This window comes from Hippopotamus amphibius, chromosome 4 (assembly GCF_030028045.1).
Source record: "Hippopotamus amphibius kiboko isolate mHipAmp2 chromosome 4, mHipAmp2.hap2, whole genome shotgun sequence".
Classification (NCBI taxonomy): Eukaryota; Metazoa; Chordata; class Mammalia; order Artiodactyla; family Hippopotamidae; genus Hippopotamus; species Hippopotamus amphibius.
Genome location: NC_080189.1, coordinates 7851580 through 7867165, shown reverse-complemented (window position 1 = coordinate 7867165; position 15586 = coordinate 7851580). Strand labels below are relative to the sequence as shown.

At 44.4% G+C, this 15586-nt stretch overlaps 1 protein-coding gene across 1 annotated transcript in view; it reads left to right on the top strand.

The window, feature by feature from the left end:
* Positions 1–15586, top strand: part of CNTNAP2 (contactin associated protein 2) — a 2049865-nt gene that overhangs the window by 1914925 nt on the left and 119354 nt on the right. Inside the window, exon 21 of the mRNA XM_057731238.1 lies at positions 6889–6982. Within this exon, the coding sequence (XP_057587221.1) occupies positions 6889–6982 (94 nt within the window). The remainder of the gene's footprint in view (positions 1–6888; positions 6983–15586) is intronic.

Genomic DNA, 15586 nt, shown 5'->3' with positions numbered 1-15586 from the left:
GTTCCAGAGAACACAGTGGTCCAAGGGCTGAGAAGTTGAGTAGGGTCAGAGCAGAGGGCAGGAGGCAGGGAAGACTGCTGCTCTTTCCTCTCCTCCCCTAGGAAGATGCTGCCTCCCCTCTACTCACCTCGGGGCCATTTCATCCACCCCGAAGCAGCAGAGGCTCCCTGGCTGGTCCACCTGCAGGTGACTCATGATTCATTCACAGAGGGGCACCAGGGAACACCTTCAGGCACCTCCACTATGGGCGTTCATCGCTCTCCCAAGAATGAAAGCTTGACTATTTCTGGTTTATTTCATGGTTCTGTTACAGGGGAGAGTGTTTCTTGGCCTCTTTCTTCTCTTTCAGTATCTATAAAACAGCAGGTCTCCTGAGCCATTTAAGCCAAAACCAAAATAAGGTAGACGTCACCGTTACCTCCCAGGTGGCCATCTACCATCGGCATCCTTGGTTGCCCCTGGAATTGGAAGGACGGGCCTGTGTCCTGGCAGTACAGGCGGGAAGAGGCTGGTGTGCTGGCCCCACAGCAATGCACTAGTGCTTCTCAGCCAGGTGGTCCCAGGAGTGGGTTGTGCTGAGCTCACGGCTCCCGGAGAAGCAGAGAGTTTCCCAGAGGATAAAGATTCAAATCCCAGACTCGCCACCAGCCAGCGTCCAGGATGGAGCCTTCCAGGCGGCATCAGGCTGATTCACCCAAACCCGACGGCCATGACATGCTGTGCGGGCTTCAGTCAGCTGGGCCATCCCTAGAGCTCTTCTCCTCTGAGAGCAGACGTTTCAGTGGAAGTAAAAGCTTGGGTTTCCATATCCTAAATACACACACACACACACACACACACACACACGTGAACATGGCTCATTCACTAAATGTTAAGTGAGCATCTAAGATGATACAGGCCCATTTCATGCAGGTCATAAATGGACCAGGAGATTTACTAGATAATCTGGCAGAAAAGAAAGAGCCAGAAGCGCAGAGGTGAGGTGCCATCCCCTGGGCTCCGAAGTTCAGTATCTTCCCTCTGCCTTCCTAGCCCGCGGCTCAGGGTTTCACAAGCCTGTGCCTGTCGGCCCTGTGCTGACTCCCAGAGGGTGAGAGGTGGGTGGGGCGGGCCCGTCCTCACAGAGTCGCTGTCAAGGCAAGGGACCCTGTAACAGGTGGCAGACCCACAACGAACTCTGCTTTTCAGTCTCCGGCTTGAATCTATGTTTCCTCTCTGTCCTCTACATTAAGAGGAACAAAGCGACGTGGAATCAGGAAGAGGTGGAAACATTCACATGAATTTACCCTTGATGCTGGGGTCAGTCTTGCTCTTTCCCGTTCTCAGGTGTGAATGGTCTGGGACTTGCGGAACCCCCATCTGCAGACATGCAAATGGGATGGAGAATAAGATGGGAGAGAAAGATATGGCCTCTGCTCTTCAAACTCTCTCTCCTGTAAAGTCCATCTGCGTTTCAGGCTGGAAGGGGTGGTTCGGGTTGGAGAACAGATGAGACTGGCTGACGGTTGTCTCTCATCCCTCACTTCCGTTCACATTGGCTTTTGCCCGTGTTTAACCTTTAGCATCAACTTGAAATAAAACACCCATGAAGATGGTACGTTCTGAATTCAATGTTTCTAAGCTGATTCCAAGTATTACCCAAAATTAGGGATTAGGAAACGAAATCCCGGGCCCTTTTCCAGAGCCCCGGAAATGTGTCTTCAGGGCAGCGTACCACGTCCCTTCATCTCCAGACGTGGGGCCGGGTCCTCGGATGGTGAGGGGTGTCCACGTGCCTCAGTCTTCCTTCTCTCCTCCTTGCTGGCCTCCTCTATTTCAGCCCTAAAACATAAGCAGGCTGAGGAAATCCCTTCAAACTCTGCCAAGACAAACTGTGGCTTGAAATGGAAATGAACTGAAATCACAAAATAACACCTGAACGACATTAAAGCTCTGAACTCAGCATGTGAGACACGATCCCCAGCCTGAGGCAGAATGATGTCGAACAAATGGGCGTCCCCGTCAGGTGTCCTGGGGCACATGGTGTCACAGTCTTTAATTTTGATAAGCCTCTATTATACAATCTCTTATTGCCTCTTAACTGCCGGGGAAATGACCACCAGCTAAATGTACAGCAAAATAGCTCACGTGGACCCCAAAGAAATTCCCTTGAAATTATTAGGCTTGACCATGACAAATGCACCAGGGTTCGTTGGAAGAGTGGCAGCCATCTGGTAATATAAGTGAAATGGTAATATAAGTGAAATGGTATCACGTGACGCATCCTGAGGCTTTGCAGGTTGAGCTGTACTTGCCTTATCTGATTTAATACGTTTTCTTACGTAAAATGTAGCTGATCTCTTCCTTCCCTGGTTGAGCCAGCAGGGCTGGTTCCGGAGACTATCCCATGCAGCCTATCATTGTCTTCACGGCCAAGGGTAGCTGGGTTGGAATGTCAATCCTGCCACTTACTCCTTTCCTGTGTTTGGATGCTTTTTGTAACATCAAAGCAAAGAACGCTATTCAATATCTGTTAAACGAGGTAAGATGTGAAAGCCTGGCACAAAGACTTGCACACAGTCGTTGCTTAATACGTGCGTCCTCCTTTTCCTGGTGTAGATGCCTGGGTCGAAACAGGAGGCAGAAACCACGCAGTAGGCTAAACATGGGTTTTTGATATAAGAATTAACTGCAATAAAGGAAAACTCCAAGATACAAGGAAACCCCTATAGAGTTTGCTAGAAGCATCCAGGGCTGAGGGAAGAGACCCACGGAAGGACCAGCTTGGGAGTTCCAGACGTCATGGGAAAAACTCTGTTTCCCACCCCCACCCCCAGAGAGCAGAGAAGTTCTGGTCTGGCAGGGCTGGAGCTAGTCTGAGGTCGTCAGACCAGCAAAAGGCCAGTCTCTGGAGTGCAGGTACCCAGAGTGTGTGTGTGTGTGTGTGTGTGTGTGTGTGTGTGTGACCACAGGCAGGAGGCTTCAGAGCGTGCAGGTCGTGCAGGGCTGCACAGGGGCTCTGGTTTCCAATGGAGACAGATGGTCACCAGACTGTAGGGTCACAGAGGGATCCCGCTCTGGGCCTGTGGTTCAGGCAGGCCTCACACCCTAAGCAGACCCTCCCCTCCCTCCCCGCCCCCAAGTCAGCACTGGAAATTTCCAGAAGCCCCTTCTTCCCTCCAGGGCCCTCTACTGGGAAAGTTCAACATCCCGCTCACTTTGAAGGAGGTTAAGGGAATTCACATTTATCATCGAGCGGATATTGAAGGGTGAATTGGAGCCAGGAGGCAATGGATTGATTATTGGCACAAAGAGACTCACAACCCAGGGGCCACGATGAGGGTATCACTGGGAGAGAGGCAGGAAGAGGACAGGGCTTGTGTTGGGAGTACTCCGGAAAGCAGGATTTGTGCTCTCAAAAAGCAGGGGCTATTCAGGAATCGGACAGCTCAGCAACCTTTGTCTGGGAGGCAGGAAGAGTGGAGCAGGGCTAGAGTTGTTATTTGAGAACCAAGCCTGGAGAAGGTGATGTTCAGTCATGGTGTTGGTGGCACAGGCTCTTTTTCTTAATTTCCTGTGTTAGTGTTCTATTTTTTTTTTTAATTTTATTTATTTATTTATTATTTTCTTGGGGGTACACCAAGTTCAATCAACTGTTTTTATACACATATCCCCGTATTCCCTCCCTTCCTTGACTCCCCGCCCCGAGTCCCCCCCACCCTCCCCGCCCCAGTCCTCTAAGGCATCTTCCATCCTCGAGTTGGACTCCCTTTGTTATACAACAACTTCCCACTGGCTATCTATTTTACCGTTGGTAGTATATATATGTCTGTGCTACTCTCTCTTTTTCTTAATTTCCTGTGTTAGTGTTCTATTGCTGCTACAAAAACTTACCACAAATTTACGATAACACCGATTTATTATCTTAAGGTTTTGGAGGCCAGACATCCAAAGTTAGTATCCCTGAGCTGATGCCCAGATGCTGGCGGGGCTGGCTTCCCCCGACCCCGAGGCTCTGAGGGGAGAATCTATTTCCTTGCCTTTTTCAGTCTCTAGAAGACACCTGCATCCCATGGCTCGTGGCCCCAGAGAGTCCAGGATCCTTGATTGAATCACATTTTCAAGGTCCTAGAACTGCTGGTCCCTTTCCCACCATCCTCTCCACTTCAGCTCCTGTCCCCACAACCCCACCCACATCCTTCCTTCTCAGCGCAAAGCTGGACGCAGTGTGAGAGATAGATAAGGAAAAAGTCAAGCAGACTCCTCTTTCCCCTTAGCTCTGCCTCCTGCTTTCCTCTTTTATTACAGAATTGCCACAGACACGAGAGTTTAATCTTGTGAACATTAAGTCCTTCCTGTGTATCTTCATCATGTGTTATATTTTCCATGTCAGTTGCTACAAAAGATTTTCCTAACTGAAGAAGTAACTTGAATTAGAATCATAGATCATTGCCCATTTAGATTCCTGCCCGACATTTTTTCATCAATGAGCTTATTGATGAATTGAGACTCAGGAGTGTTCATGATGTTTATTGATAAATCAAAACCAGGCAAGAATAAATGAATTGGGGGATTGGGATTGCCATGTATACATTACTAATAAGAAAAAAAATACCAAATTATACACTCTAAATATATGCAGTTTATTGTATGTTAACTGTATCTCAATAAAAGTTCTTAAAATATATATATATATAACTGAAAGACAAAAAAAAAAAAACAGGCAGGATCACATAGGACAGAATCAAGATTCAAAAACTTTTGAGTAGGCTGTTACTATGCTTCAAAACAAACAAAATAATTTTTACTATAATACATGTAAATTTTAGCTTTTGGTTCATGTCATCAACTGCATGTACAGAGGAAGGGGAAGAGCTGAAAGTAATCTATGGAGACAAACTAGGGATTTTATTTTACATGAGCTCAGTAAAAATAACATATAATATAAAATGTGCCCAAAAGCCAACTCTGTCTGGTCTGGGTTCCTGGAAGCAATTCAGGAAAAGAAAGGTAATTCTGTTGTGTGGATCAGGCCACCTCTGAGCACTGATTTCACCTGGGCCCACTGTGCAAAGCTTTGCATGAACGAATGTCAGCACGTTTTTATTGAGGAGCTGCTATGTGCTTATTGAGGAGCTGCTATGTGCTCAGCACAGTACTGGGCCCAAAGGCACAAGAAATCTAAAAGTCTAAACAGAGAAATTTTCTGTTTTTTAAAGACCGGGTACCATATAACCATAAAATGGTACATCCCTCATTCATTACAAGGGATGATTTAGTTGTATGTTTATTGACACAAAAGGAGTCCCAGATTACGTTGTTAAGTAACAAAAAGTAAATGCAAATGCAAAACAATATGTGTAGGTGGGTTCCATCCAATTTTTGTAAAAAATTAGAAGAATGGACATAAAAAATTAACATTAAATTTTTTCTGCAAATCTGATTTTCTCTATAATGAACATATGTTGTTTGTATCCATTTTTTAACTATTTAACAAAATAGATTAAATTATAAGAAGTATTTGAGGGAGATCATCACTGTGAAGCATAGTAGGGTAGCTTACTAATTATTGACATATCGGCGCTTTCAGGAAGCCTTTTGACAAGAGGTAGAAGTGGATGGACCACAGCAGTTACCCATATACGCCACCAGATGGCACCAAAGCAGCTAGTTCACATTTAGCAGCAGAAATAGTCACCTTTGCTCCAGAAAAACTGCTATAAAGTAGTAAAATATTTAAGAGTCTCTGGCCAGAATAAGTGTTTTGTTAACAATGCACTTGAAATTGTAGGAAGCTTTTCATAGTTATAATCAAACATGCCAATGTTTGCTTTAATCATGTTTTTTGGACTTTTATCACAGTGCTATCAGATACTCCCATGCCCCAAAAAACTTACAGTACCAGTTCTGTAGGTCAAAACTCCCAAAATTCCTGAGATGTGATGACTCTGACTCAATATTGAGTATTCAGTAACCTCTAGGTTTCGAGTAAGCAGTCTCAAGATTCAGGTGTAGGTAGTCATTAATAATTAACCACCATTCCTCAAAGCAGCTCATTCTCCTCTTGACGAGTGAGTTTAGCTCGCCGCACGTGCTTCCTGCCGCCCTCTCCTCCCCAGGAGCAGGCCTCCTTCCTGCAGCTTTGCTGGTCTTGGCCCATCATGAGCCAGCACCCAGGAGTGGATCTAGTTTCTGGAGTCCGTGCAGCTGCCTTCAGCAAGTAGCTTCTTGTACGCAGTTCCCACGGGAAGGCCCTGCTGGATAGGGGTGCGGTGTTTCCTTCTGATCCACCCTTGCCTTATGCAAAGGTGTCTTTGTCCCTTCCGGGCTCCGACATCCCTGCCCTGTGTCAGGAAGGAGAAATCACCCTCGTTTTGATAATCAAGAGAACTATGAAATCTGAATCTCAGCGTTTGAATTACATATTCATACGTATTCATACTTGAACATATATATATTCTGGAACTCATTAGTGGCGTGTAAGTTGATAGTACCAAACGGTGAAGAAAACAGTGCAGTGAGACGATCCGAAAGAAACTCCATCACTATAGATGCAGTGTTTTCTGTCTCAGAGGTCAATACTAGAGATTGGATAGATCAAGCAGATCTCACGCTATTAAAATGGGCGAGGATCTTAATCCAGCAGGTAAACTATCCACAGAAAATGTGCGTAAGCTGGAGAACAATTCATAAAGGGTCTTCACTTAGCGAGCTCAACGTGTTATCCAATAACGCCAATGAAGGAAGGGACGGACTTCCCATTTTCTCAGGCTGGTATTTCAGAGTCAGCACTGATGGAATGAGATCCAGAAACTGAGGTGCAAAGAGTGATGTCATCCCCCCGGGGAGCTCTGAGTCCAGCGAAGGATGGTGACATTCTTCTAAGTGTCTCTTGTTTTCTTCCTGCAGCTGGATCACTATCCTTCTGTGAGTTACCACCTGCCAAGCTCATCCGACACCCTGTTCAATGCTCCCAAGTCGCTCTTTCTAGGAAAAGTGATAGGTAAGAATTTGGGGTAAATTGCTCATGTCATTCTCTGTAGCTGCTAATTCACCTTTGAAATACACTGTGATTGGTGTCTGAGACTTCTAAGTCAGTGCTGGTGATGAAACCCATGTTATTTGGCGTGTGACAAACTGAAACTCGTGTGAAGCCAAGTATCTGCTCCCGGCTTCTTGATTTAGAATCTGTTCACTGGTTTATTCAAGATCTCCACCTACTGCCCACACTCCTACTCTAAGCACATCAACATGCTTCTCTCTTCCTCTCACTCTCGAGAAAGATACCTGATATTATTTGCAAACTGGGAGGCTAAGGGGATGGGGAAATAGTGGCAGAGTATCCTCCTCTGTGTGTGACTGTGAACTTAAGAGCCACCCTGGCCCTTCTCTTTGCTGCAGGTCAGAGCTGTCTAGATTAAATACAGATGTGATTGGTTAAGTATCTTTAAATGATTAATGTAAAGCCAATGAATTTTTTTTCTGAGAGAATGTATGTCGTGAACCCAAAACGGAGATAGTAAGATGGTGGGTAACATGCCAGCCAAGGAGGAAGTGACTCTGTGATCAGAATGTTATTAATTGTTAAAAGCACTCATTTTAAAAGATGGGGGTGGGGGAGTTAGCAGATAGTGACGAGAACAGGGGACCCAACCTATAATAAAAAATGACAATGATATATACTTATATAGGATTTTCTATGGGCCAAGCTCCATTTTAAGCACTTCAGGCACATGAACTCATTTAATCTTCCTAACAATTCCGTGAGATAATCAAGATGGTCACCTCCATTTTACAGATGAGAAGACTGAGGCACCAGGAGGTTAAATAACGTGCCAAGGCCACCTGCTTAATAAGTGGTAGAATCAAAACTTGGACCTGGGCAGTCAGATAAGATACCTGGGTCTCTGTTCCTAACTATTGTGCTGTAGCCTCTGTGATGGTTGACTTAGGAATGAAAGAGAAAAGCAGAAGAAGAAGATTTGGGCAGCAGAGGTTGACTAGTTGAGGGATAAGCCCTACATCCCATGTCAGAAAGTAGCCAAGAGCAAAAAGTATTCCAGGACTTAGAACCAGGAACACATCAGGCAAGAAAGCAGGCAAACAGAGTTGTAGGTAGGACCCCACAGGAAAGGGCCACATCCTCAGCACGGAAGGCAGAGGTAGTGACAATAGCTCAGCTGGTTGGTGGAATCAGAAAAGGAAAGAGGGCCAGACCTCTGGGCCACCTGCTGTTTTAGGCACTGTGCTAAATTTGTCTTCCATGTGTAAATGTGACAACTTAATGTCACAACCATCCCATGAAGCAAGACCTATGATTATTATCCTCATTTTACAGAGGAGGAAACTAAAGCTGAGGACGGTCAGTTTGCCAAAGTTACTCAACTAATAGGTGGTAATGGGTCTGAAGCTGGGTCTCTCTGACGAGAGTCCACAGTTAAACAGATCAAAAGAACTTGTCATTAAGGGTCAAGGTCTAGAAGGAATGTAGCTGAAAGTCGAGATGCCATTATAATTTATTTATATATGCCAATATATTTAGTGGAGTAGAGCCTTGGCATCCATAAAGCATGGACCCTGAGACGCTGGTGAATGCCCAAATGCCATGTGCATTCCACAATTCAGTTAAGAATTGGAAATTTTATTTTATTTTATTTTATTTTATTTTATTTTATTTTATTTTATTTTATTTTATTGGCTGCACTGGGTCTTCGTTGCTGTGTGCAGGCTTTCTGTAGTTTCAGAGAGTGGGGACTACTCTTCTTTGCAGTGCACAGGCTTCTTATTGCGGTGGCTTCTCTTGTTGCAGAGCACAGGGTCTAGGCACATGGGCTTCAGTAGTTGTGGTTCACGGGCTCTAGAGCGCAGGCTCAGTAGTTGTGGCACATGGGCTTAGTTGCTCCGTGGTATGTGGGATCTTCCTGGACCAGGGCTGGAACCCATGTTGCCTGCATTGGCAGGCAGATTCTTAACCACTGTGCTACCAGGGAAGCCCCCAAGAATAATTGGAAATTTTAAGTGTTCCTTCAGGGTTGTAACGATTCCATCAAAACAAACCCTACACTATGACAGTATGATATTCCTAAAGACACTGCACTATGATATTCCTAAAGTAACACCCACCATGAACATATTTGAAACAATGGGCTTTATTTCTTTCATGAATCTCACAAAGTCAACTTTGACAGGAGTGTTGGGTGATTGCCAGATTCTCTCACTATGAGGAACACTCTCTTGTTCATCAGTATTCCGGGTCAGGTGATTAAATTGACACTTCAGCAAAATTACAATATGCAATGAGGCATGGACCTTCAAGGTCATGAACAAATAGCATCGTGAAGGCAAATCCTCTGTAATAATTAAGAATTTACTGTGCTGGAAATCTGTGTCAACCTAAAGCATAGCATGAATCTCAGACGTGTGAGTTTTACACCCAGAGTTTTCTGTTCACCAAAGGAAAATATTGCTGTGCAAATAAGCTAACTGTGCACGTGATGAGTTACATAAAGAAACACAGACAGCTGTAAGGACACAATCCCGACATGAGGTGGCTTCATGACCTCATGCACTTAAGGGCAAGTTAAGGTGCTGCTGCAGGTCCCACACGAGACTTCTAGCCAAGACTGACTCTCATCCATACCAGCCCCGGAGCCATCTGCAAGCAAGGCAGCATCTCCTAGTGCTACTGTATCCTAACAAGGAGCAAGTGCTCAATAAATATTTGTTAACTTCGTAGAGAATAGAAGAGAAAAGAAACAAAAAGCATGTCACCACTCAGCAGACGTATCCTGCAGAGTGAGGGATGTGGATGGTGATGCTACGTGAGATCTGCCCTCCTCACAGACCTTCCCGTCTGGTTTTCCTAAAAGCGGGTGTCTGATGATAATGGAGTAGAATGCATGTAGACTCTGAAATCAGACAGAGATGGTGTCTTAGTCAGCTCAGACTAGGCGGCTTAAGCAACAGACATTTACTTCTCACCGTTCTGAAGGCTGGAAAGTTCGAGGTCAAGGTCGCAGCAGGTAGGGTGTCTGGTGAGGGCCCACGTCCTAGTTTACAGACAGCAGTCTTCTCATTGTGTCCTCACATGATGGGGAGAGAAGCAAGCTCTCTCCTGTCTCTCTTAGAAGGGCACTAAACTCATTCCAGAGGGCTCCACCCTCGTGATCTAATCCCAGATCCAGCCCCTGCTGTCATCACATTGGGGGTTAAGATTTCAACATATTAATTTGGGGAGGCACAAACCCTCAGTGTGTAGCAGCTGGTGGTATTTGAATCCAGGCTCTGCCCCTCATCAGTGCTGAACCCTTGGATACAATACTTGACCCTCCCAGGGCCTGGGTCAAGTAATTAGCTTCCCGAAGGCAGAGTGTGTTATCTTTTTTCCCTTTTAACAAATCTATTTGCAGTAGCTAGATCAGTGCCTAGTGTATAGAAAGTGCTCAAAGAAAAAAATTTGTGGAGTAAATGAACTACTGTTTTACTGTTAAGCTAATAACATCTTAGGAAGTAACCAATATAATGCCTGGTAATAATAAAGAAAATAATCACCGTTTCTTGATGCTGGCTTTGTGCCCATCATCATGGTGTATGTTCTAAGTGCAGTGCCGTCTATCATCCTCACGACGCCGCCCTGGACCACTGTTACCCTCATTGTATGGGAAAGGGAACCACGGCTCAGAAAGGTTATTTTCTCAAAGCAGGTTTCCCAACAGCAGCGCTCTTGCCATTTGGGGTCAGATACATAATTCTTTGCTGTGGTGATGGACTTGTGCATTGTCGGATGTTGAGCAGTGCCCAATCCACTCCACTCCCCACCCTCTACCAGCTGGATACAAGTAGCACCTCCCAGTTGTAACAATAAAAAGTCTCCAGACATTGTCAACCCTTCCCCCCAAGGGCAGAGTCACCACCAAATGAGAACCATTGGCTTAACGTCCCCCTAGTCATTGCTAGAGGTGGCATTTGAAACAGATGTGTGACACCAAGAGCTAGGCATTGCTCTCTGATAACACCTGCGTCTTTCAGAAGACTGAAGAAGCGAGGAAGAGATCTGATATAGAAGATAACTTCTGTTAATACAATCAAAGGAGTCACAGTGATGACCACAAAAGACTTGTGGGTGCCTGGCGAGGCTAATCATTGGCCACCTTCTCCAGCCAATGTTCCTTAAAAGCTTGGTTATTTCGCAGGACCAGGATTGATGAGAAGCGCTTTAAAGTTTCCCTTTGAAATTGACATACACTTCAGTGAGAAACAACCAATATGCATTCACCAGCTACGTACGTATCCATCTATAAAGACGGATGAACTTCGAAAGGGCATCTCGTGTACTCCAGTAAGGTTTTGACACCCCGTAGAGATCCATACCCCCAACTTGTTGGTTAGCTGAGTCAGCTGCTAATCAGAAACTGATTGCGTAAAAGGAGGTGGATCTAAATAAATAATAGGACTCCACATGGAGCTCTTTGATGAGCATTTCTTGAAAAAGGACACAGGAAAATGATGAAAGAAGGAAACCTAGTCAACGACAAGTGTGACTTCTAAAGGGAACAGAGGAAATATATTCCAGAAATGAAACTGTGATCACTGTCAACCAACATCACAATTTTGGAGTCAATTGCTACGTTTCTGAATCCTTCAAGCCAAGAAGGAAGTCAGGTTCCCTAGCAATGAGCAAAGCTTCACAAAAGTAGAAATTTCACCAGACCTAGTTATGTCCATCATTTACTAGCTGAGTGATGTCATAGACTTTATATATCTGATTTGCAGCAACAGATTTAATAGTCTTTCAAGAGAATCTTGAAGTCAGTTGGAAGCCTGAATCAGGGTTTTCTGTGTTACTCATGTTTTCTCCCAGCATTTCTATCAATGCCTTGGTTAAAGACACAAATAGAATGTTTATTAAGTTTGCAAATGACACAAAGCTGAGAGGGATGGTTTAATAAGCTGGATGATAAAAAAGCACTTCAAAAGCATCTTGACAGGTTAGAAAGATAGGATAAAAATATTAAGGTGGGGTATGGTAGAGCTAAACTTAATTCCTGCACTTAGGCCAAAAGGAAAAAAGAACATATAAGTAGAAGACGGAAGACTCCTGGTATCATGAAAGACTCAGGGGGTTGGTTTTATGGACAGTTTGATATGAGCCAACATTATGTGGTAATCGATTTTTTAAAATAAGTACAATACTGAACTACCTTAATAAAAGAATTGTGTCCACAGCAAGGAAGTACAGTCAGACCTCAGCTGGGATGTCATGGCCCATCCCAGGCACCTCACTGTAAGATGTATATTAATCTTTTAAGAAGACCAGATAGATAAAGGACCCCTAAAGGAAAAATGAAAAGACCTGGGGATATTTATACCAATAAAAAGATAGGATTTAAGAGAATCATATTCTGAAAGAATCCATTTTCAGATTCTTTGACAACTGCTCCATGAAAGAAGGATTAGGCTTCGTGGAGACTTTTACTCAGTGGGACCAAAGTAGCCCAGTGAGAGGAAAATTTCAGTTTCCCATAAGAAAGAACTTCCTAATCCACAGAGCTATTAAAAAACAAGTGGCCACTGTTTTGAGGTAGTGGACTTTCCAATATTGAGAGTATTTAACAAAAGCTAAACGGAAGTTTGTTCTGTACTTTGAGGAGTTTCCTGAATTGAGTGAGACCAGATCACATAAAGCCTAAAAACCCTTGAAACCTTAAGATTATGATTTAAAAAAAAAAAAAAGGTGAAAAATGCAATATTAAAGCTGAGAAGGTTCTCCTGTTCTGTGTGAGAACTAAAAGGATAATTATATTTAGAGTTCTTTGATGTCATGCACCATTATGGGTGTATTATAGATGTGAATTTAGAAGAATGTCAATATCTACCGCTCATCACATCACTATACATTCTGTGTTATTAAATAGATAGCCTCTGTTTTCAGGATGGCAGTATTCATTTTAATTTTCTTTTTAGAAAGTAAAATCTGATCCCTGTTTTTATTCGTTTCGAATTAACTATTTGTGTTGTGGCTGTATAGCAAAGTAATACAAAATCATAATAAAGTAGAACTGTAGGAAAATACCTTAATTAATTACATTATTAATTAACTTAAACAATTAAAGTTGTTAATTGATACCTTTTCTGTAGGAAAAAAGATATTAATTCCTCTGTGTGAGTTTGAGAAGCTGTGCTTGGAAATAAGTTAAATACTGACTAATGCAGAGTAATCATTGCTTTACTGGCTAGTGCCATTTGTCAGTGGCACTGTCTGGGGGGGTAAAATTAAAGGTGAACGCCGATTCATTTGAATTTAATATAGTTTTTAAGTCATATTGGTCCCAGAAGCTTTTTTCCAAACTGCCACTATCAAAGAAACTATGATAGAAGATAGACCTGTTGGTAGCCACTATATGATTTCCATTATAATCTAAAATGTGAATATTATGATCTGTCGTTAAGAAATCCTTATTCTAGGGTTTTCCAAAACTTTCCAGAACTTTGGCAAAGCCTTCTCACACAGCAGGAAATGACATACCTCTATGTTCATTCATGGGTGAGGTGGTATACTCTGGTAGGCATTACACTGCTCATTGAGTATTTCCAGTCCCAAAAGTGATGAGTAGAAAACACATGTACAGTTTCTGAGCTAGAACATTTAATTGCTGATGCAAGACCTTCTGGGGTCCTTCTGTCCCTTTGATACGGTGACTGACAAACCTCAAGACAGTGGTTCTTCCATCAACTGCGTCCCTCTGTGACCACAATGAACAGAGGAACCATGTCAACTTGCGATGAATCTATAGCATCAGAAAGAAAAAAACCCTTTGCTTTCATAAGCTACCAAGACTATAGGGCTATTTGTTACTGTGGCACAACCCAGCCCATCCTGATTGACACATAAGGATCGCAGTTAGGAACAACCTTTGCCATCACACACATGGGTTTGCATTCTTACTCTTTCACTTACAAACAGTATGCCTTTGGCAAGTTACTTAATGTCTTGTGCATTCTGTTCGGTTGTGTATAAAATAGGAACAGTAACGGCCCCTGCTTTACAGGAGTCAACAAAATAATACATGTTTAACAGGTAGTATGGAGACTGCCACATAGAATGTGGGTAATAAACATTAGTTATTTTTATTAAATCATAATTAAGCAAGTATGTAGTCATCATTTGTCACACGCCAGGCACTGTATACATCACTGGAACACCGATGGTGTCCAAGACAGGCACAGTTTCTTAAAGGGGCTTAAGTTCTAACTGGAAGAGAGCAGCAAATGATGAAATTCAAAGTGGAAGGACAGGTGGCAGGATAAATGGAAAGTGGAAACACTGGGTTCTTTGGGAGCAAGACGGAAGGGCACTTAACCCAGTCCAGGAAATGAGGGAAGGCACACCAGGGGAAGTGCCACAGAAGCTGAGATCCCAGTGATGAGTTACAGCTATCTGGACAAAGGAATGTGGAAGAGCGGAGGGCAGAAAGAGGAGGGATTTTTCAGTCCTCTGTTTTATACAAAACCCACTCGACACTCTGTGGCTTACACAATGCTTTATTATTTCACACAGTTTTGTGGCCTGGCTGATCACTCTTCTGTTTCACGTGGTCTCAGCTGGGCTGAGCTGGATGATCCACAGTGGCCTCAGTCACATGGTTGCCCAGGAGTTTCACTGGGGCTGTCAGCCGGTAGGGGGGCCTCAGTTCTCCTGCCCAACCCCCACGTCTCCACCCCACCCCACCCCACCCCCACCCCCATCTCACGGCTGCCTGGGCTCCCTCCCTTCATGGCCATTGGTCTCTTTGAAGGAGAATTGGAAAAGCAAAGGTGCAAGCTGGAGGTCTCCAAGACCCAGCCTCAGAGCTCCAAGACACATCCTCTTTACTAGCTCCTGTTGGCCTGATCTGGGCTCAGCCCGGAGTCCAGGAAAAGCAAAGCAGACTCTGCTTCCTGATGGCTCAGTGACAAGGTCACACTGCAAAGGAGCACACAGGCTGGGCAGTATCATGACCGTGTTTGAAAACTCAATATGCTGGGAGGGAAATTTGAGGAACCACAGCCAGTTTCATTCAGAAGGGTTGAAACTAGAATAAGAAGAAGCAAGTGATCAAAATGCAGCAGCAATAAATTGGGTTCAGATCAAAACAGGTTTTATAAAGAGGCCCAAGTGTCCGGACAGTCTCAGGACAGTCCAAGCTGCCTCCTGCCAGGACAAGAGTGTATCATTAGCAATGCCCACATGCACTCTTAAAATGTGTGTTGATGACTTGTATGGTCACCCATCGTGTTTTGGGTTCTCCCAGGAGGAGCTCTTAAGGTCAGAGCTCCAGCCCCCGTTCCAGGAGAGGAGAACCCCTTGGGGGAGGAGTGGCAAGGGGATGAGGCCGTGAATCCCAGCTTATTTAAGAAAGGATCCCAGGAAATACTAGTAGGGGAGTGGAGAATTGAAACAGGGAAATGAATGGGCCAGTATCAGGCCACTCGCGTCGTGGGCAAGCAGAGCTCAGGACCACAGGGCCCTGTGGCAGACGGAGCCAGGCAGGAGGAAGCCAGCACAGCACTCCTCCTCCTCCCCCACCCCAGCCTGGCTCCAGGCTGCTGCCAGGAGCACTGACTCCCC